This window comes from Microcaecilia unicolor, chromosome 1 (assembly GCF_901765095.1).
Source record: "Microcaecilia unicolor chromosome 1, aMicUni1.1, whole genome shotgun sequence".
NCBI classification, from domain to species: domain Eukaryota; kingdom Metazoa; phylum Chordata; class Amphibia; order Gymnophiona; family Siphonopidae; genus Microcaecilia; species Microcaecilia unicolor.
The window spans coordinates 314,088,902-314,109,512 of record NC_044031.1 but is presented as its reverse complement, the minus strand read 5'-3'; the positions used below and the strand labels follow the sequence as shown (position 1 = coordinate 314,109,512).

The 20,611-nt window shown below is 44.0% G+C and overlaps 1 protein-coding gene across 3 annotated transcripts in view; it reads left to right on the top strand.

Annotated features, from left to right (window-relative positions):
- The window catches only part of TAB1 (TGF-beta activated kinase 1 (MAP3K7) binding protein 1), a 190,448-nt gene that overhangs the window by 84,299 nt on the left and 85,538 nt on the right, over positions 1-20,611 (top strand). For all 3 annotated transcript variants that reach the window (XM_030208454.1, XM_030208463.1, XM_030208445.1), the window contains one exon: positions 8,810-8,921. In XM_030208454.1, the coding sequence (XP_030064314.1) occupies positions 8,810-8,921 (112 nt within the window). The remainder of the gene's footprint in view (positions 1-8,809; positions 8,922-20,611) is intronic.

Below are 20,611 nucleotides of genomic sequence, written 5' to 3'. Positions count from 1 at the left end.
CTGCATGAGGCTAGAGTGGGGGGGAGGGGGGGTAGTGTCTGAGGGGAGTTAAGAAAGCTGTTGGAGAAGGGAAGGGAGGGAAGATGCTGGGCTGAAGTGCAGAGATGCCAAGGGTGTCCTATCCCAAAGAGTGAGATCGAAGGCCAATGAATGAGGTTTTTCTTCTGGTGCTTTCGGTGTATACATTTGGCACATTGATGAAGGGACTGAGGCCCAGTGTTCAAAGTACTTAAGTAAAAGTAAAAATTGTATTTTAATACTCAAGTAAAAAGTGCAGTGAAGAACACAAAAAATTTACTTAAGTGAAAGTAAAAAAGTTATTGCCTAATATAATACTTTTTGAGTAAAAAAATAAAAGTACCGCAGCTATTAATGTTTCTATTCCAACAACTTTATTGCTCTACAATTCAATCCACTTTGCTTTTAGTAAAACTAGATTTTTGAAAATGACTGTCACTCGTGAGTGTGCTTGCGAGTCATTAATCATGCACAACTAAATGGTTCAACAACTACAGTAGCAGAAAGTAGATTGCTTAGTCTAATAAAAGCCATCAGAATCTTGTTCAATGTCCATGTCCAAAAAAGTAGTATTAGTGTACGAGTAGTTGTAAATTGAATTTTAGGGTTGCATGAATTTAGCCAAAGAAAAAAAGATGTAAATTCTTGAATACTACCAGTCCTGAGCAAAAAGACGTCATCAATATAACGATGCCCGGAGAAAATATTTTCCAAAAGTGGTGAATGAAAAATCCATTGGTTTTCAAAGTCATTCATGTAAAGACATGCCATGGATGGGACGAAGGTAGCACCCACTGCTACTCCAGAAATCTGATGGTACAGTTGTCTATTGAATAGAAATAAATTTTCTTTCATTGCCAAACTTGTGACATTGATGCTGAACTCAGTTGGAACTTTCTGAGGTTTTACCCGACAATCAAGTGTATCTTTGAGTACGGCGAGAGCATCATCTTGAGGAACTGAGGTATACCGTGAAACAACATTGAGGGTTATCATTAGATATCTGTTCTCACCAGTCGGAGTATTTTCCAAAATGTTGAGGAAATGTGTTGTATCTTTAATATAGTTTTATGATTTTCAACTTCTTTTCTTAAAAAGGAACCTACGAATATCGAAAGTGGTTCTAGGAGAGAACCACGTGAGGAAAGTATTGGACGTCTAGGCGGATTATAATGACTTTTGTGAATTTTTGGATGTAAATAGAAAACAGGAGTAATAGGATGCAAATTATTCAAAAATTTATATTTAAGTAGAGAACCTTGTTTGTAACCATCCTGGGCCATAACATTAATCCTTCTTTGAAGTTTGAGCGTAGGATCTAATTTTAATTTCCTATATGTATTTGGATCATTCAATTGATGTTCTGCTTCCTTAATATAATCTACCCTATTGAGAATAACTATTGCACCCTTCTTATCTGTATTTTTAATTACTATTGATTGATCATTTTGCAGAGATTTAATTGCTTCTTTTTCTTTGTGATTTACGTTGTTGTTTCTACAGCTAAAATTTTGTTTTGAAACTTCATTCAAAACTACTTGCCGGAAGGTTCCTATAGTTGAGTCAAGGGGACCAGGTGGTGGCCAGTTTGATTTATTTCACAATTGTACATTGTCCTCTTCAGATGAAATACTAAAATGTAATTGTAATCTAATAAACGTCTCAATTTTAAATTGAAAAATCAAAGTGATTGGAAGGAACAAAAGAGTCCTTTTGATAACACACATTCCTCAGCATAATTCAGAACTCTTGAACATAGATTAATTACCACTGATTTTTTTTCTGTTCTCGTTTTGTGACTGGGGATGAGATCGTCTTGCTCCTCGATTGTTGTTTCCTCAATCTTCTCTAATTGCCTCTTCTTGTGGCTAAAAAACCATCGGATGAGTCACCGCTGCTTGATGAACTTGAAGAATCTGATGAAGAAGTATGGAAACCGACTCTGCATTCTTGATTAGTTGCTTTCCCATCATCCTTGTTATAAACCCATGGATAAACATGATTCGTTTCATAGTCTTTGGCATCACGAGATAATTTTTTCATCTTTTGCTTCTTTAATCAAAGTATTGCAAAGAGAAGATAATTTGAGTCATTATTCTTAATGTCAATAAATGACTGGAGATTTTTAAAAAAAGGTATCAAACAAACTAAAAGAATCGAGCCATACTTTGATTAAAGTTTTACAGCACCATTATTGACTGTGCGTTTTTTGTTATCTTTGCTGTTATCTGTTTCTATTTGTGTTGCTTTATGAGGATTGATTCTCCTGTATTACTTTCTGTAGTCTGAATTTTGCCAGTAATTGTTTATGTCGGGGAATTGTTCCATAATGAACTATTTTTATTATTTTGCAGAGTTGAAATGTCTGACTGGGGCAAAATAATGCTCCGAAAATATAACAGAATGGGGTGAAACTTGGTGTGTGGGGAAAAAAGGTGGATGGAGTTTGAAAAAGGGCCATATAAGACTGGGGGTTCCAGAGAAATAAACATAGCCCAGTTCATTCATGTGAGAGAAGGAGTCCCAGCTTCTGTAGCTAGAAACTTCAAAAGTGAAACATAGTAGTTAGAGAATTCTTCTTTTCAAAGTGACTCGCCCTGTTCTTGACTCTCCCAAAGTACCCCACCAATGAAAACTGTCCTCTTCCTCCCCACCACCCTGCAAACTGCCCTCTTTAACTGTTCTAGCTACCTGCAAACTGACTCTGCTCTCAAAAGCTATCCTCTGCAACTGCTCCACCACCCCCTAAAAATACCTCAAACTAACCCACCACTCTACAAAGTATCCCCACATCCAAAAACCACTCCCTGCAGCTATGCCAACCCAAAAACTAACCACCCTGCAAGTGCCCCAAAACTGCTTCCACCCTCAAAAACGATGCCCCCACAATTGCTTCACCAGCCCAAAAACTAATCACCCTACCATACCACTCACCAAAACTATTCCCTGCAACCACTCCTATTTTCAAAGCGATTCCTTGGAATTGCCCGACCACACCGCAAACTGCTCCTATTTCTAAAAGCAATCCCCCTCCAGCTGAACAACAGCCCTGCAAATCACCCTTAGCCTGTATAACTATACCCCCTTGCAAATTGCCTCACCACCCCAGCTATTCCTGAGACAAAACATACGCAGATTACAGAGTGGTTGAAAAGAATTGTTTGAGCCATGCACTGCACGCTTTGCCCACTTGTTTCTCTATAGCCATTAAGTTCAGCGTTGATTATAAAGACAATTACTGATGAAAAATGGTCTGCATTGGAATAAAACCTGACCTTTTTTTTTTTTTTTGCTTTATACAGCTGGTCAGGTGTCTATTACTGCTCTGAATGCCATGAAATTATTTTTCTTATGTATATATGGATAGTTTCAGCTAATTAGCAGCCTTTGATCTTCCCAATGAAGGTATCACCTAGCATTGACACTTATTTTTTCCCTCTAGATTGTTTTCAGATTTTCTCAATTGATAGATCTTTAAGTTATGCTATCATCAAATGCAGCTGTATACCGATCCATTTATTAAAAGCTTAACTGCACAGGCACTATCTATAGTGAGCCACGTGTTTGATATTCAGAACAAGCTGAATAAATACTGGGGATAATCTTCTCTGCGAGGATAGTGAGGAATCGCAAGGGGTGCCACTTATTCCATCCCATCTTTCTATCTGTAATGAGAAGGACTTAATGGCAGCTAATACTGTAGGTACAGTCCTATAATAACACTGCCTAAGGACACCCCTCCTCACAGCATTGCTCTGCTGATACTCTTGCTCTGTAAGCAGTGAGTCTTATTTCATTGATTGGTTAAATAAAGTGTTCCCAGTGTGAATATAATTATACATGTTTATAGTAGAGTTCTACTGGGTGCACATTGCACAAGATTGCAACTTGGATCCCCAGGATGTGCCATTTGCCTGAATACTAACTAAAAATGATAGCAGCTCTGATGTCCCCCTCATAGAGCAGCAGCTGCTATCAGATTTTGCCTGCCAGAAAAGGCTGAATCAAGAGGCTGATAGCTAATCCTGGCATATGAAGCATCAGTGTGCGGTGTATCAGCAGAGCAAGTATGATCTGAATGGCTCCCCATATTTATTTTAAAAAAAATTATTTTTCCAACTTTTTCTGGAACTCCTTGCTTCTTGCATCTCATTCGTGACAGATTGCCCCTCTTTAGCCCCCTTGGTGTAGAACCTTGTGGTGGAGGCCTTTTTTGAGTTACATGGGTGTGAGGAGGATTAGTTTCTTATTTCAGCAATTATATTTTTCCCTTGAAACATGGGTTTGGGCTTAGAGTGATGAGATTTAAAACAGGCTGATTAAAAAAAAAAAACAAACAAACCAGGAAGCCTTTATCATACTGGTATTGCACTATTCAGAGAACTCAGGATTAAGCAAGTTGGGGGTTTTCTCAGCATTTACACTGACTTCCTGGTGTAGAAGAGCCAGAAACAGACTTATGTTTGGAGTTTGCAATTAAAACATATAGGAGCGGTTTTGAAAATGGAATCCTCATGTAGCATCCACTTGGGCATGGGGCTGAGTCTATAACTTACCTGGGAATTCCACATTATGTTTTTGATGGGAAATTGTACAAGTGAAGAGCAGATTTGAACAAGTTCAACCCTACAGGTAGTGGCGTACCAAGGGGGGGGGGGGGCGGCGGTCCGCCCCAGATGCACGCTGCTGGGGGGGGGGTGGTGTCGTGTTGCACCCTGGGGGGGGACGGATGCCGCTGCACCCGGGGAGGGGGTAGGGTTACCATTTTGTGTACTCTGAAAAAGAGAACACGTGTCATGCCCCGCCCACTGCCACGCCCCTTTCGGATCCTCATTCCGCCCCTTCCCCTCCTCCCGTCACATACTCCCCTCCCCCCCCCCATCACATGCTCCCCTCCCCTTCCTTACCATCTTCCCTGGTGGTCTAGTGACTTTGGGGCAGGAAAGAGCCCCCTCTTTCCTGCCCTTGCCTACATCCTTCTCGGTCTCAGCTGGGGATTCAAAATGGCCGCCAAGAGTTGAAGCGGCCTAGTGAGACTTCAACTCTCGGCGGCCATTTTGAATCCCCAGCCGAGACCGAGAAGGAGGATGGGCAAGGCAGCGCTCCGGGCAGGAAAGAGGGGGCTCTTTCCTGCCCCGAAGACGTCACTAGACCACCAGGGAAGATGGTAAGGAAGGGGAGGGGAGAGCCACGGCGCCGATGGATCACGCAACCGCACGCACGCCCTCCCGCACACACGTTTGTCCAGAAATCCGGACAAATGTGCGGGCAAAACCTGCCGGACGCCCCGGACAGGCCCTCAAAAAGAGGACATGTCCGGGGAAATCCGGACGAATGGTAACCCTAGCCCTGGGTGGCAGCCGACCTAGGATCGCCACTGCCTATAGGTCATGGATGTTGGTGGGGGTGCAGTTATGAAGGGCTAGACCATGCGGGTTCAGTGCTGATAATGTTTAATATAAAGAAGCCATAATCTCCAGATGGTGAAATATGGAGACTTTTTTTTTTCTTTTGTGGATTATTAAAAAAAGGCCATTTGGTGCCCAGCACACTAGCAAGCACCCCCTTCCGCCCCTCTTCCTGGCCAGGTAATTGAAAGACAATGAGTCATGCAATTTGCTGTTTTCCATAGGTGTGTTCAGTGAGGTCATTTGGAGACTAGCTGGATGCAGCAGGTTTCCATCTGTTGAGAATTAATTACCATTTGAAGGAAGGAGATGGGGATTGGGGAGGAGGGACAGGTAATCCTGTTAAGCTCTGAGGAAAGGGAGAAAAAGACATACTGTGAGAGTAAAGACTCTGTGGGAACTGGATCTTGACTTTTTGAATTGAGATAAGGGCTTATTTATTTTACTGAGGATGTGTTTAACAAAAGGGCTTAAATGTATCTTTTACTACTACTACTACTTAACATTTCTAAAGCGCTACTAGGGTTACGCAGCGCTGTACAATTTAACATGGAAGGGCAGTCCCTGCTCGAAGAGCTTACAATCAGACAGTTTATTGGCAAGGCCAGCTTTATCCATGGAAGGGCAGTGTTGAGTGCAGAAAATGAGAGGTATTCCAGAGCACAGTGTTAGCTGTGTCTCAGCCTCTTCTCACAGCACATACCTCTGTCATCAGGATGCTGAGTCCAGACTGCGTTAGTGAACCAGTTCAACGTTGTGTTAGTGTATGTCAGTGCATTTTGGGTGCACTATAAAGCATCTCGGCTGAGTGCTGATAAAACATTGCAAGTATGGAGAAATTAATTACAATTCTCTTATTAAGGAGCTTTTAGTGTTTTGTATCTGTATCTTGCCATTATTATAAACAAGTCAGACAGATTGGGGCAACCTATATGTTCGAAAGGTTAGGTTCCGAATGCAGCATTGAAGAGGTGAGTTTTAAGCAAGGATTTGAAGATGGGTAGGGAGGGGGCTTGGCGTAGGGATCTTTTAAGGAAGTGTAATTTTTTGATGTACTTCCTTTCAGTTATTCCAAAAGAATGACATATCCTAGATGATGTATTCTTGAAAAACCCGTTCTTTTTGCTTTGGGCTGAGAAACTCTATAAGTGCCTGGTCTGAAAGGCAAGGGTGGGTACTGACAGTCTTGGGTCTCTGGGGAGCCAGAGGCTTAGTAGGTGTCACACTTGCTGTTTTCCTTTTGCTTATGTATCCAATTTCCCCCCTGTTTATTCTTGCTAAGAAGCTAGTTTCTGCTTTGCTGCTAATTTTGTAAGAATAAACAGTTGCTAATGTGGTAAGATTATTTTGTTTGTAGATATCTTTTTGTGGTTTCCCAGCTTGGTGTCCAAGAAAATACAGCTGAGAGTAGGTGTTGGGGAGGGGCTTGGGTTCAGGTTCTGTGATCTGGCCAGCCCTGACAGGCTCGAACATGGTCCATAAGAATACAGTTAAAACTAATTGAGGTAACAGTTGGTACTATGAGACCTTTCAGAACTGGAAATGCTAGTGAGAACTGTGCACATCAGAATATCCTTACTGCACGTGTACTCATGACCTCATTCGGAAACTACCTTGTGACTACATTTTTTACTAAAACTAAACAGATGTACTGCAATTTACCGCCTTTTTGAAGGAATTCACTCAAGGCTGTGTATAAAATGTTTAATTCAGAGGTGTGCATGCAGTTGTGGTAGATGTTTGTTTTAGAAGGTAGGAGCAGTAGTGGTACATTTGTGGGGGAAGGGTTTCTCTTAGGGGCAGGCAGGGCCGCCGAGAGACTGGGCCAGGCCCTCTCTCCACCCCCGGGCCCTCTGCACTGACCTTAAGCGCCTCACCTTCGAAAGCGCAGCAAGCAGCGGCAGACCACTCCTTCCTTCCGTGTCCCACCCTCACGGAAGTTACATCAGACGAGGGCGGGACACGGAAGGAAGGAGTGGTCTGCCGCTGCTTGCTGCGCTTTCGAAGGTGAGGCACTTAAGTTCAATGCCAGGGAGCGACAAAGGGCGGGCCGGACTGTGATGGTGGCGCCGGGCCCCCCTGGAGGCCCAGGGAATTTTGTCCCCCCTGTCCCCCCCTCTCGGCGGCCCTGGGCGCAGGAGCAGTTTTTCCGATTCCCATTGTCTGCATTTAAATGTAGGAAATGTGTGCATTTTCTGTGGTGTTTAGTTGGGCTTTGATGACATGACTGGTTTTTTTTTTTATTTGGGGGGGGGGGGGGGGGGGAGATTGTGCCTAACAGTAGTGAAAGAGACATGCTGAACCCAAAACTTGAAGAAATCTATGTATGTATGACTTATTCATAACTGTAGTCAGTGTTTGAACCTAGGATATTTGTGCAAGGAAGCAAAAAGTAATTTTAAACTAATTGCCAAACAGGGCTGCCGAGAGACTGAGCCGGGCCCAGGGCAGAGTCACCATCACCGCACCCCCCCAAAATCATCATCACCACTGCCGCCACCTCCCATCCGCCCAAAGTACATTGGCTGGCCCCACCAGCTGCAGGCAGAGCGGCTCCTTCCTTTGCCCAGCATTTCCTGCCCCTGCGTCTGCTTTCCTCAGGTCACACATGCTCAGTCTCAAAACTGTGCATGCGCGGCCTGAGGGCCCAGCAGCTGCTAGGCAGGCAATGCAAGGGGAGCCTGGCGTCAAGAGTTTTCTCTCTCCGGGTCCCGTCAGGAACATATGAGAGAGAGAGAGACCCCTGCACCGGGCCCCCCTTGGAGGCACGGGCCTGGGGAATTTTGCCCCCCCCCCCCCTCGGCAGCTATGTTGCCAGATACTTACATGATGTGATGAGATACTGATGAATGCTTTATATCAGTGGATAGATCAATTGATGCTAAAGGAAAATGGCACTTAGAAGAAACTGAAGGAAGCTGCAAAAGTTCTGTTTTTAACAATTTATTGTAATAAACCTCTTAAAAATCCCGTTTGCCATAAAGGCAGTGGCGTTCCTAGGGGGGCAGACACCTGGGCCGGCGCCCCGACCCCTGGTGAAAGAGCCCCCCCCCCCCCGGGTGCATGCCGCTAGGGGGGGTGCCGCAGCGCACGCCTGCTGCGAGTTTACTAACTTTGCTTATTCGCTGCAGCTCCCTCTGCCCCGGAACAGGAAGTAACCTGTTCCGGGGCAGAGGGAGCTGCAGCGAACGAGAGAAGTTAGCGAACTCTCGCAGCAGGCGTGCACCGTGGCACCCCCCAGCGGCGTGCACCCGGGGCGGACTGCCCCCACCGCCCCCCCCCCCCCCCTTGGTACACCACTGCATAAAGGTCACAAGCATCTTTTACACCGAGGCTTAATGTCACAAACATGCCTCTTTTTCTGTTCTTTCTCCTTGATACAGGTTTGGACACAGGGAAAATCAAGCAAGTGGGTGTGATTGGAGGCCAGGAGAGTACCAGGTGCATTGGGGACTACAAAGTCAAGTACGGTTTCAGCGATATAGAGCTGCTCAGGTTAGAGAGGAGATCATATGTCTTGTCTCTTTCTTTCCCTTTCCTGGATGGTAAATGTTCTACATCCATTTGCCTTTAACATAATTTGAAGGAAATGGTGAAAACCAAAAGCACTAGCTGCAAAGGCCAGCTTTATCCATGGAAGGACAGTGTTGAGTGCAGAAAATGAGAGGTATTCCAGAGCACAGTGTTAGCTGTGTCTCAGCCTCTTCTCACAGCACATGCCTCTGTCATCAGGATGCTGAGTCCAGACTGCGTTAGTGAACCAGTTCAACGTTGTGTTAGTGTATGTCAGTGCATTTTGGGTGCACTATAAAGCATCTCGGCTGAGTGCTGATAAAACATTGCAAGTATGGAGAAATTAATTACAATTCTCTTATTAAGGAGCTTTTAGTGTTTTGTATCTGTATCTTGCCATTATTATAAACTTTTGCTGGCAATAACAAAATAGAAACCCTTCCTAACATTTTATAGTTTGTTATATAATGTCTGTGTGTGTGTGCGTATATATAAATATAGTATTTACCTTTTGCCCCGATGTAACCTGCGGGGTTCTCTTTACCCATCTTTCCTACATTTTCACCCAATTATTGTAATTTTCCTTAAATTTGAGGGGACCATTGCCAGCAACCATCCCCACCTCTCTAGAACCATTCTGACTAAAAAATGGCAATTCTGCTACTTTGGCCAACTTCAACAGCCAATACTGCATGAGTACAGCGAAAGAGACATGAGACTTAAAGCAAACTGAAGCAAGCATATGGCTGCATTTCCACTAGCCAACTATACTGAGGGGACAGTAAGGATTTAGGTAAATTCCAGCCTTCAATAGACAAATACCACCTTCATAGAATAAACATTTTATATAGATTTGTTTCAATGCATTCTCTGTTTCCACAGTTTGGGTTTTTTGGGGTTTTGTTTTTTTTTTTTTTATAGTTTTTATAGGTATGGGTAACTAGCCTGTCCCCAACTCACTTCCTTTATCCTGGCTTGGGACTGGCATCATCTAAAATGTAGCCACTGAAGGAGGAGTTATTACAGATAGTCATTAGAGACGAAAAAGTCCAATTTTGAAATGAACACTTTAAGGCAATACAAAACCGCCCAAAGCTTGAAACAGCATTATACATAAGTACATAAGTATTGCCATACTGGGAAAGACCAAAGGTACATCAAGCCCAGCATCCTGTTTCAAACAGTGGCCAATCCAGATCACATATACCTGGCAAGATCCCAAAAAAGTACAAAACATTTTATACTGCTTATCCCAGAAATAGTGGATTTTCCTCAAGCCCATTTAATAACGGTCTACGGACTTTTCCTTTGGGAAGCCGTCCAAACCTTTTTAAAACTCCGCTAAGCTAACCGCCTTTACCACATTCTCTGGCAACGAATTCCAGAGTTTAATTACACGTTGAGTGAAGAAAGCTTTTCTCTGATTCGTTTTAAATGTACTACATTGTAGCTTCATCGCATGCCCCCTAGTCCTAGTATTTTTGGAAAGCGTGAACAGACGCTTCACATCTACCCGTTCAACTCCACTCATTCTTTTATAGACCTCTGTCATATCTCCCCTCAGCCGCCTTTTCTCCAAGCTGAAGAGCCCTAGCTGCTTTAGCCTTTCCTCATAGGGAAGTCGTTCCATCCCCTTCAGCCAATTGCTGAAACATCAAAAGAGCTGTAGATAGACACAAGGCCTTTCACAATGGACAAGATAATCAAAGCTATTAAGGAGCAAAGGAATGGAAAATTGCCAGGATTCCCCAGCATCCCTCTACACCAGCACAGATAGGTTATGCCCTTTTCCCAGCAGGTGGAGACTGAGAGCACCCTGAGCTTTAAGTAGTCCTATAAGTGGGTTCTGCAGGCCCCTAAAAGTCAGTCTGTTCTCAACCTCCGCAGACGGTAGCAGTGGTAAGTCTGTGCAATCCCATTTTCCTTTTTTTTATTTTTTTTGTGTTAGCTTTGGGAAGGTGTAGGCAGGGGCAACTGATAGACTTGGATACTTAAAAAAAAAAAAAAAAACAACAGGAAATGTATTCTAATAAAAAAAAAAAAAGAGATAAGATAAAGCCCTTTCTTTCCTGCTTACAGGACAGGCATTGAGGCCTGTGGAGGTCTCTGGTACCCTGGGGGTGCTATACTTGGGTGGCTGAGTCTCTTGCCCCTTGTGGTAGGCTTCTCTGAGCTGCTCTACCTCAGAACTTGACAGTTCTTGGCTGCCTAGGGGTAACGGTCTGGAGTGAGGTGTCTGCCTTCAGCTTCTCTCCCCTTGGTGTTTCTCTCAGGCTGCAAAAAAGCAAAATCAAAACAGGCAGGTCTCGAGAGAGAGATGGAGTGAGGACTCTGGTTTCCCGCCAGAGAAAGTCCGGGTGGTGGTGGTTGAAGCAGGCTGCCGACCTCTGCAGCTGGCCGTTGTGGTCCCGGAGGGGTGCTTGTGCTGCCGCTCATTGTTGGTGGCTGGGTCTATTCCTGGGGTCATGCAATGTCTGTGCCATGCCCCAAGCACAGTCCCGTGTGTCAGCGCCACGCCGTCGACACATCCGGGCATTGTACTTTTTGTGAGGGGAGCAGGCTTCATGGTCCCAGATGTTGGACATGGCAGGTCAGGAGCAGGAGGCCACAGTGAAGCAGCTGTTGGGAGTGGCGGCAGCACCGCTTTTGGTGGGAACTGCTGCCATTTTTAATTCTTCTAATCCACTGCCACATTTGGAGTCTGGCTCCGTGGGAGAGTCTTTGGTTACAAGCACAGTGCAAACTGGGCCGCCTAAAGTAGATTTCCAGCTGGATTTTGTCCTGGCCTTATATAGGGCCTTTTCTCAGAAGTAGGAGGGTGCTGCAGGTGGGAGCCATCCTGGGGACCCTTTTCTGGGGTCATCTTCTGGGAGCTCCTCTAAGAAGCGCCACGTGGACTGGGATCTGGAGGATGTGGTGGATTTTGGCTCTTCTCTTTCAGTGGAGGACTTGGTCAGGTACAGTGGACGACTGGTCAGAGGGAGCTGCCCCTGGGGAGGACTTGTTCGTGCTCTGCATCTTCCAGAGAGAGGAGCTCATCTCTCAGGTGTCTGCCACATTGAAGTTTGACGAGGTGCCTAAAGAAGCCCCTCGGATGGTGGCATCCGTAAGTCCTCAAAATTTTTCCTTATGCATCAGGACATAAGGGATGTTATTCAGACACAATTGAAGGTGCCTGATGCACCCTTTCGCCGAGAAAGGTCTATGGTCTGCTTCTCCCCTATTCCAGAAGAGGATAGGGAGTCCTTATGTTCCTCCCTTCCTCTCCCCCCCCCCCCCCTGGATGTAATCGTGTTTGCTGTGACAAAGAAGAATACGGTCTGGTGGATGGGGGGCATGGCCCTGAGGGACCTCCAGGATTGACGTATGGAAACTGTACTTTGAGTTTTCATGTATTGGTCTTGAGAGTTCAGGCCAGCATTTGTGATAGCTTGGTTGCTCAGGCCTATTTACGGTGGGCTGAGTGGGTCATTGACTGGGGAGGCTGTGGACTTGTGCTTGGTGGATCAGGAAATGGCTAAGATAGAGATGGGAATATCATTTTTGTCTAATGCCATTTATGATCTCCGGTTATGATCTCCGGGCCTCAGCAAAGTCCATGACCCTTAATCAGGCCACTAGGAGATCCCTCTGGTTGCGGAGGTGGTCCACCGATGCAGCCTCAAAGTCCAAGCTCAGCAAATTTTCCTTTTGGGGTTCCCTTCTCTTTGGACGATTGGCTCATCTGGGAAAACTCATTTCAGGATGGTGTCAGGGTTATGCTCCATGTCATGCAGTTGTTGCAGGAGCTGGAATTCTCACTCTCACTCTTTAGTCCTCTATCTACATTTCAGCTTCCATCTCCTCCTATCAGCTCCTAGCTCTCCTTTGCTTTCTAGTCCCTTCTTTTTCACACACACCCCATAACTACTACTGAGTCACCATCCTCTTCTCACCCCCATGGTCTCTCCCACATGGTTCCACCCATGCTCAGTATCTTCCCTCTCTTTTCTTGCACCCGTGTAGCCCAACATCTCCTCTCTTTTTTTTTTTTTTTTTTACCCACATTTGTAGTCCAGTATCTTCCTGTTCCCATTCCCCTCTATTCTCTACACCCCTATAGTCCAGCATCTCCTTGCTCCACCCCTCTCTCCTCTGCATCCCTGTGGTGCAGCAGTTCCATGTCAGCTCTCCCTATACCCTTATGGTACTCAGCAATTCCCTGCTTCCTCACCCTTGCCCTCCACCTCTATGGTCCAGCATCTCCCTGTCCTCCTCCCTTCCCCCATAGTAACGTAGTAGATGATGGCAGGTAAAGACTTCTCTGGTTCATCCAGTCTGTCCAACAAGATAAACTCATAAGTATTGCCATACTGGGTCAGACCGAAGGTCCATCAAGTCCAGTATCTTGTTTCCAACAGTGGCTCTTCAGCTTGGAGAAAAAATGGCTGATGGGGAGATATGATAGAGGTCTATAAAATAATGAGTGGAGTGGAATGGAATGGGTAGATGTGAATCGCTTGTTTACTGTTTCCAAAAATATTAGGACTAGGGGGCACGCAGTGAAGCTACAAAAAGTAACTAAAATTAGGGGGGCTGTATTGCAACTTAAGGCCACTAGTGTTCAATCTTGCATCAAGCAGCCTAGTCTGGATGCTGGTATTGCATTTGACCAACTGTGGTCCTCCTATCTGCTACCCAGTCATGAGACTGTCAAATCCATTCTCAAAAAGTATTCTTCCTCACATTGCCTTCTGTATGCTTGTCTGAGTTATTTATTAAAAACTGCACCAACAGGATTCATTGACCTTCAAGCTCATATCTCATTTATGCTGACTCAGGATGTTTTTCCTCAGTGGAAAGGTTCCATAATACTTACCCAAGTGCACCTCAACTTCATTGGGAGACATTGCTGATTACAGGCCTGTCACTTCTATCCCATTGTAGACTAAGGTAATGGAAGGAATAGTTAGTACTCTGCTTATGAATAACCTTTCCTCTTTCTCTCTCTTGCATAAATCTCAGTCAGGCTTTAGGCCACCTTAATATCTGATTTTAGGAAAGCAATCCGTCTAGGTTTTAAGTTTTTAGTTATGCAGTTCAGTATGCCAAGTGCTTTTAACCTTATTGATCATGAGTTGCTTTTAGGCCTGTTGGACCAATTTGGATTGTGTGGGAAGGTTCAACAGTGGTTCTGTGGCTTCCTAAAATCTAGATCGTATCAGGTGGTCAGGTTCTCTCACACCATCCTAGTCTCCTGGCTGCGGGGTGCCACCTGGCTCACCACTATCTCCAATTCTGTTAAACATTATGATGGCTCCATTAGATGAAAGACTGAAGGCAGTAGGGTTCTGCACTTTCATGTATGCAGGCAATGTCACAATCTGTATCCCTTTCAAGACTGGTTTTCCAGAAATTGTCCCTAAAATTAGTCTTGGTCTGGATTTGTTGGAATTCTGGGCTTCCAAATTTAAATTTGTTTAAATAGAGATAAAACTAAATTTCTTGTGGTAACCAATCCCTTCGACTGTACCGTATATAATAATTTTACCATTGACAATACGTCCTACCTCTTTCGACACTTAGGGTACTGGGTGTATTAATTGACAGTCACCTCACGTTCGAGCCTCATGTTTCCTCAGTAGTGAAAAAATCCTTCAGGTTTGTTTTGAAGCTGAGGAGAATCAGATCATATTTCTTGTCTTGACTTCTTTAGACTTCTAGTTCAATCCTTGGTTTTAACTCAGTTCAGTTACTGCAATTCCATCTATGCTGGATGTAAGGAGGTTGTCCTAAATGGCTGCAAAACAGCCCAAAATACAACAGCTAGGCTTGTCCTCAAAGTATCGTGTTTTGATAAAGCTCCTCCATTATTATGCATGCTGAACTGGCTGTCCATCAAAGCCAGGAGTATTTTTAAATTGTGTTTTTGTCTTTCAAATATTATTTGGCATGACACCGGCTTACATGCAGTTCTTAATAGCTATTCCCCTACGCAATATAACCTCTGGTTCTAGAGACCTTAGATTTCATCTTCCAGATTGCAAGAGAGTGCACTATAAGTCGGTTCACTCCATAGACTTCAGATACCAAGGTTCTAAGTGGTGGAACTTGCTACCAGTGGCAATCAAGGGTCAGCCTGATTACTTGGTAGTTCAGAAAAGACTGAATACTTTCTCTTGAGGAGGTTTCTACCCATTGATGGAGTGTGTTAACTTGTAACTGACAATCAATGATTTATTATTTAGTTCTTATTTGTGCTACTTACTTGATATTTTGTTTATGGTGTTGTAAACCTTGATAGTTTTATTTATTGTAAGCCATATTGAACTCGAGTATGTTCAGGATAATATGGGTTATAATTGTCAATATTAAATATAGTATAGTTTAGCTTCAGGCTTGCAGTTCTTCTCCGGAGTTCCTAACTTTCCAGGAAGCAGCCCTCCTTTTAACACTCTACTAGGCACCAGGTACAATGGGCCAAATTAATTAAATTAAGCCACAATCAACAGCCTCTCTCTCTCTCTTCCCTCTACACTCCTATGGTGCATAAATTCCCTGTCTGTTTTCCCTTTCCTCTCTACCCCTATGGTACACAGCAATTCTCTGTTCCATCTTTCCCCTTCTCCCCCAAAAATGTGTAGCTTCAATGTACAGCAAGGCAGTAACTCAGAGGAAAGCTTGACCACAGAAAACCCAGCCTGTTGGCAGGAGAGGAAGCTACACAACCCTCCCCCCCCCCCCCCCCCCCCCCCCATCACCACCAATTCTGTGCTCCTTCCCAGATTGTGTAGGCAGGAAACCACATATTAGAAGTGAAAGCCTGCTAAATGCTGTTTACTACTTACAAAACCCAGGAAGGAGCATGGCATTGGGGTTTGTGTAGCCACATTTCCTGTGGATCCAGCCATCTCTTTTACAGAACAGTATCAAAAGATGTGCTTAAATCCAAGTATACCATATCCAGTGCTTTCCTTTGATCTAGTTCTCTAGTCACTCAGTCAAAGAAATTGATCAGATTTGTTTGATGCAGTCTCTGGTAAAACTGTTGTCTTGAATCTTGCAACCTTCTGGATTCAAGGTACTTCTGTATCCCTCATATCTTCATTAATTTTTCTACCATGAAGGTAAGGCCAACTGACCTATAGTTTCCTAACTCTTATATTACCACTGTTAAGAGGGACATCCTTTGTTCTCAAATATTTTAAAGATCTAGCAGCCTTCAGTAAGATATAAAAAAAATAGCCTTTTCTGTAGAATGAAAAAATCAGGGCACCAAGTGACACTGAATGGAGGAACAAATTAAGGTCCTATTTAAAACTGCAATTTTGCAGAAATCATGAATTTCAGAATATTGTTGTTCTGTCACAGATTGTCATAAACCATCATCTTCCTGCAGCTAGGTTTCACTTTGAAGCTTTCTGGTGGCTTTCAGTTCCCTGAAAATCTACAGAGCTGATGATCTCTTGGGATTAACTCTCTCCCTGCAGGGCCAAATAACTGCCACTTCCCACTCCCTTACTGATGTTTGAAAATTGTCACTATTAATACAAATTTATATTTTCCACAGTTTCATCTTTGTCTTCTACTTGTCTTCAACTGTTTGAAGTTCCCCCTGTGAATGTGAGAAAATACCTTTTCACTGAGATGACAGTAGACATCTAGGACAGACTTTGAGTGAGAGTTAAAACTATGACAGGTTTCGTGCATTTGTGTATGGGGCAGACAGTAGGAAAGAGAAGACCACAGATCAAATAAGATTTATGAGAGCACAATAGGGAGGTAGAATTGGGAATCAGGGCTGTGGAGTTCGAGTTGGAAGCAATTTTGACTGACTCCAGCTTCAAAATAACGACTTTTAAGTGTATTGCATTTTTTCATTTGACTGCATTTTTTTGTTCAGGTTCTTTGTTCAGACATCATATAAATATATTTTGTATTAGTCCTAATTTTGTACATAAGGAAATATCCTATGTTTTTTGTAATTAATCACATTTCTCTTAGATTTGCTTGCTATACATAGTAGGAGTCTGAGTCAAGTTGAGGTCAGACAGAGAAACAGTGGAGTCAGAGTTGAAGGTTTGGTGTTCCGACTCCACAGCCTTCCTGTGAAGATTGGCTGGACCATGTGGTTCTTACCTGTTGGTATCTGTTGTCTGTTTTCATTATAGTATGAGCTGTATTATAAGGGTTGTATTTTAGATGCTCACCCTCCTTTTTGGCTTACCTTGAGCTATTCCTATTCCACTTTTCACCTCATAGCATTTAATTATTTTCTAGTTTCTTTAATACCTTATGTACTGTCTATTGATATAAAATATCAATATTTATTTAATCTCTTCTATACCACACAATCCAACAGTTCTTGGCGGTTTACAATTTTACATACATAATATACAACTTACAAACATAAAACCGTACTAAAAACTTTAAAATCATTCAAAAACATGATTTACATCCTTTCTCAACTCCGTATGCTTGTTCAAGGAGATGAGTATGAAGAAGAACACAAAAGTACATTGCTGCAAGTTCCAGGCTGACCACTTCCTCCAATCCAGTCCATACAATCACTGGTATTCTCAGGCCTCAAAGGATTTTGTAAATAAGTATGTCTTCAAACCACTTTAAATTTAGGAAATAAAGTCTCCATCCTCAGGTGGTAGATTATTCCATAATGTAGGTGCTGTCACATTTAAATATTGAGTTCCAAATTGTCTCTAAACTTATATGATAGAATGAGAGTACTACTAGAAAATCCTGCTGAGATGATTAAGCATTCGGAATTAGAGGTGTGCATGAGGACAAAATGTCATTACTTCCAGAGGGACATGAGGGAATAGATTGGAAGTGAATGGGGACAGGAGGGGATGGGGGATCAGGTTATGTGCACATACACACTTTTGGCTCAAACTTGACACCAAAAAATAATAATAATCGAAAGAGGAGCTCATCTTGATGAAAACTGGTGCGTATGTTCAATAGGTTTGGCAATGAGGGAGATCACTGATAAACTGGTGAAAATATTTGTCGATTTTGTTTTGAGCTTTTTGGCAGAGTATAATCTCCACTGAGCTAGTCTCATTTATGTGATTAACAATGCAGCTAATATGAAAATAACAATTTGAGATGGGGTCTGGATAGGTTGCACAAGTCATAATCTCAATCTCGGTCTCTCTCATGGACTCTAGCCATCAAAACTTTCATCTGAATAAACTCCCCAGTAGAGAGCTGCACGGGAACGGGGTTCGCGGGAATCCCGCGGAACCCGCGGGATTCCCGCAGGGACGGAAGCAGGGCCTGCGGAGTTCCCGCGGGGACGGAAGCAGTTCTGCAGGGTTCCCGCGGGGACGGAAGCAGGTCCTGCGGAGTTCCCGCGGGGATGGAAGCAGTTCTGTGGGGTTCCTGTGGAAGTGTAAGCTACACTGCATCAGCCTCTCATCTACCGAGTACCTTGAGTGCTGTCTCCTCCTCTTCCTTCTTGCTTTAACAGCACAAATGTGGAAAGTCTTCCGTTAAGGAAGTGGTAGAGACACAAATGATGATGGAATTCAAAAAGGCTTGGGATGAACACAGAGTATCTCTAATTAGAAAATGGAAGTTATAAAAATCCTAACCTTAAATGGCTGTATGTGTGTGGATGTGTCAAGTGACGCTTAGATGGCGACTGGCTGTGATTAACTAGGGCCGATACCGGGCAGACTTGTATGGTCTGTGTCTAATATATGGCAGTCTGGTTTAGGATGGGCTAGAAAGGGCTTAGACAGCAACTTCAGTGGCTGGAACATAAGGACAGTGCTGGACAGAATTTTACGGTCTGAATCCCACAAATGAGAAGACGAATAGACTGGAGTGGGGTTCAGCGAGAACTCCAGCAGCTGGAACATAAGTATAGGGCCAGATAGACTTCTATGGTCTATGTTCCAGAAACACGAAAGAAAACATATAATATCACACTCGTTGATTTAATCATGAATTGATAATGAGTGTGACTATTGGGCAGACTGGATGGACCGGAGCGTTCAGGTCTTTATTTGCTGTCACTTACTATGTTACAATTAATTCTCTTTGCTCCCGGACTGATGCGCAGACCTCAGCTCTGACACAGGCAAGAGCATCAGATGTCACCTGACCTACTGGCGCGTGCATGTGGTGACCTCTCAGCACCCAGTGCCAGAAATCAGAGACAAATCTTACATGTGCACACCAGAGTTTTCTAAGTTTCAGCTTCCATTCCTTCCTTGCCTACAGTGACGTGGCTCAAATCCAGAGAGAGACTGAGGGAGCTGACCAGAATTTTCTTTTGTGTACCATTAAATTCTTGCGGGGATGGGTGGGGACGGGTTGGGATGGATTAAATATTTGCGGGATGGGTGGGGATGGGTAAGATTCCAGTGGGGATGGGTGAGATTCTAGCAGGGACGGGCGGGGATGGGTAAGATTTCTGTCCCCGTGCAACTCTTTACTCCCCAGTGAGGTAAGCAAGCTTATAACATTATGCAAGGAGGTAGTAACACTAAGCGAACAAAATTCAATCGGTCACTGAAGAAAATGCTAGGACAAGGAATTCTGCTAATTTCTTACTACCGTACTGGCAACAGAGGTCCCATGTGTGGCGAAAACAGACACATATTGCCTGCTTTCTGCTTAGAACTCCTACATAAGTATTGCCATACTGGGAAAGACCAAAGGTCCATCAAGCCCAGCATCCGGTTTCCAACAGTGGCCAATCCAGGTCACAAATACCTGGCAAGATCCCAGAAAAGTACAAAACATTTTATACTGCTTATCCCAGAAATAGTGGATTTTCCCCAAGTCCATTTAATAATGGTCTATGGACTTTTCCTTTAGGAAGCCGTCCAAACCTTTTGTCTGATTTTTATTTGACACCTGATCTACTACGGTCTCTTTTGCAACCTCACTATCAGGATACCCTATCTTCCCTGTTTTGGTGATATCTTTGAAAGATACCTTATCCCGAACCATGTGCTTTTTAGCGACTGTCGGCCTTCTTCCCCCACCCCCCCCCCCCCACCCCCCGTTTCTAGTTTAAAAGCTGCTCTATCTCCTTTGTAAATGTCGATGCCAGCAGCCTGGTCCCACCCTGGTTAAGGTGGAGCCCATCCTTTTGGAATAGGCTCCCCCTTCCCCAGAATGTTGCCCAGTTCCTAACAAATCTAAAATCCTCCTCCCTGCACCATCGTCTCATCCACGCATTGAGACTCCGGAGCTCTGCCTGTCTCTTGGGCCCTGCGCGTGGAACGGGTAGCATTTCAGAAAATGCTACCCTAGAGGATAAGGATTTGAGCTTTCTACCTAAGGGCCTAAATTTGGCTTCCAGAACCTCTCTCCCACATTTTCCTATGTTATTGGTACCTACATGTACCAAGACAGCCGCACCAGGCAGGCAAGTCACCAGGCGATTCTCACGTCCAGCAGCCACCCAGCTATCTATATGCCTAATGATCGAATCACCAACTACAACAGCTGTCCTAACCTTTCCCTCCCTCTCAGCACTTGGAGACATATCCTTGGTGCGAGAGGATAGTACATCCCGTGGTGGGCAGGTCGTGGCTACAGGTGTACTTCCTACTTCACCAGGGTGATGCTGTCCTTCTAGGAGACCTCTCTCTTCCAAGGTAGCTGATCATCAGAACATTCTTTTCAGCTGCATGATGAACAATCGAACGTAAAGC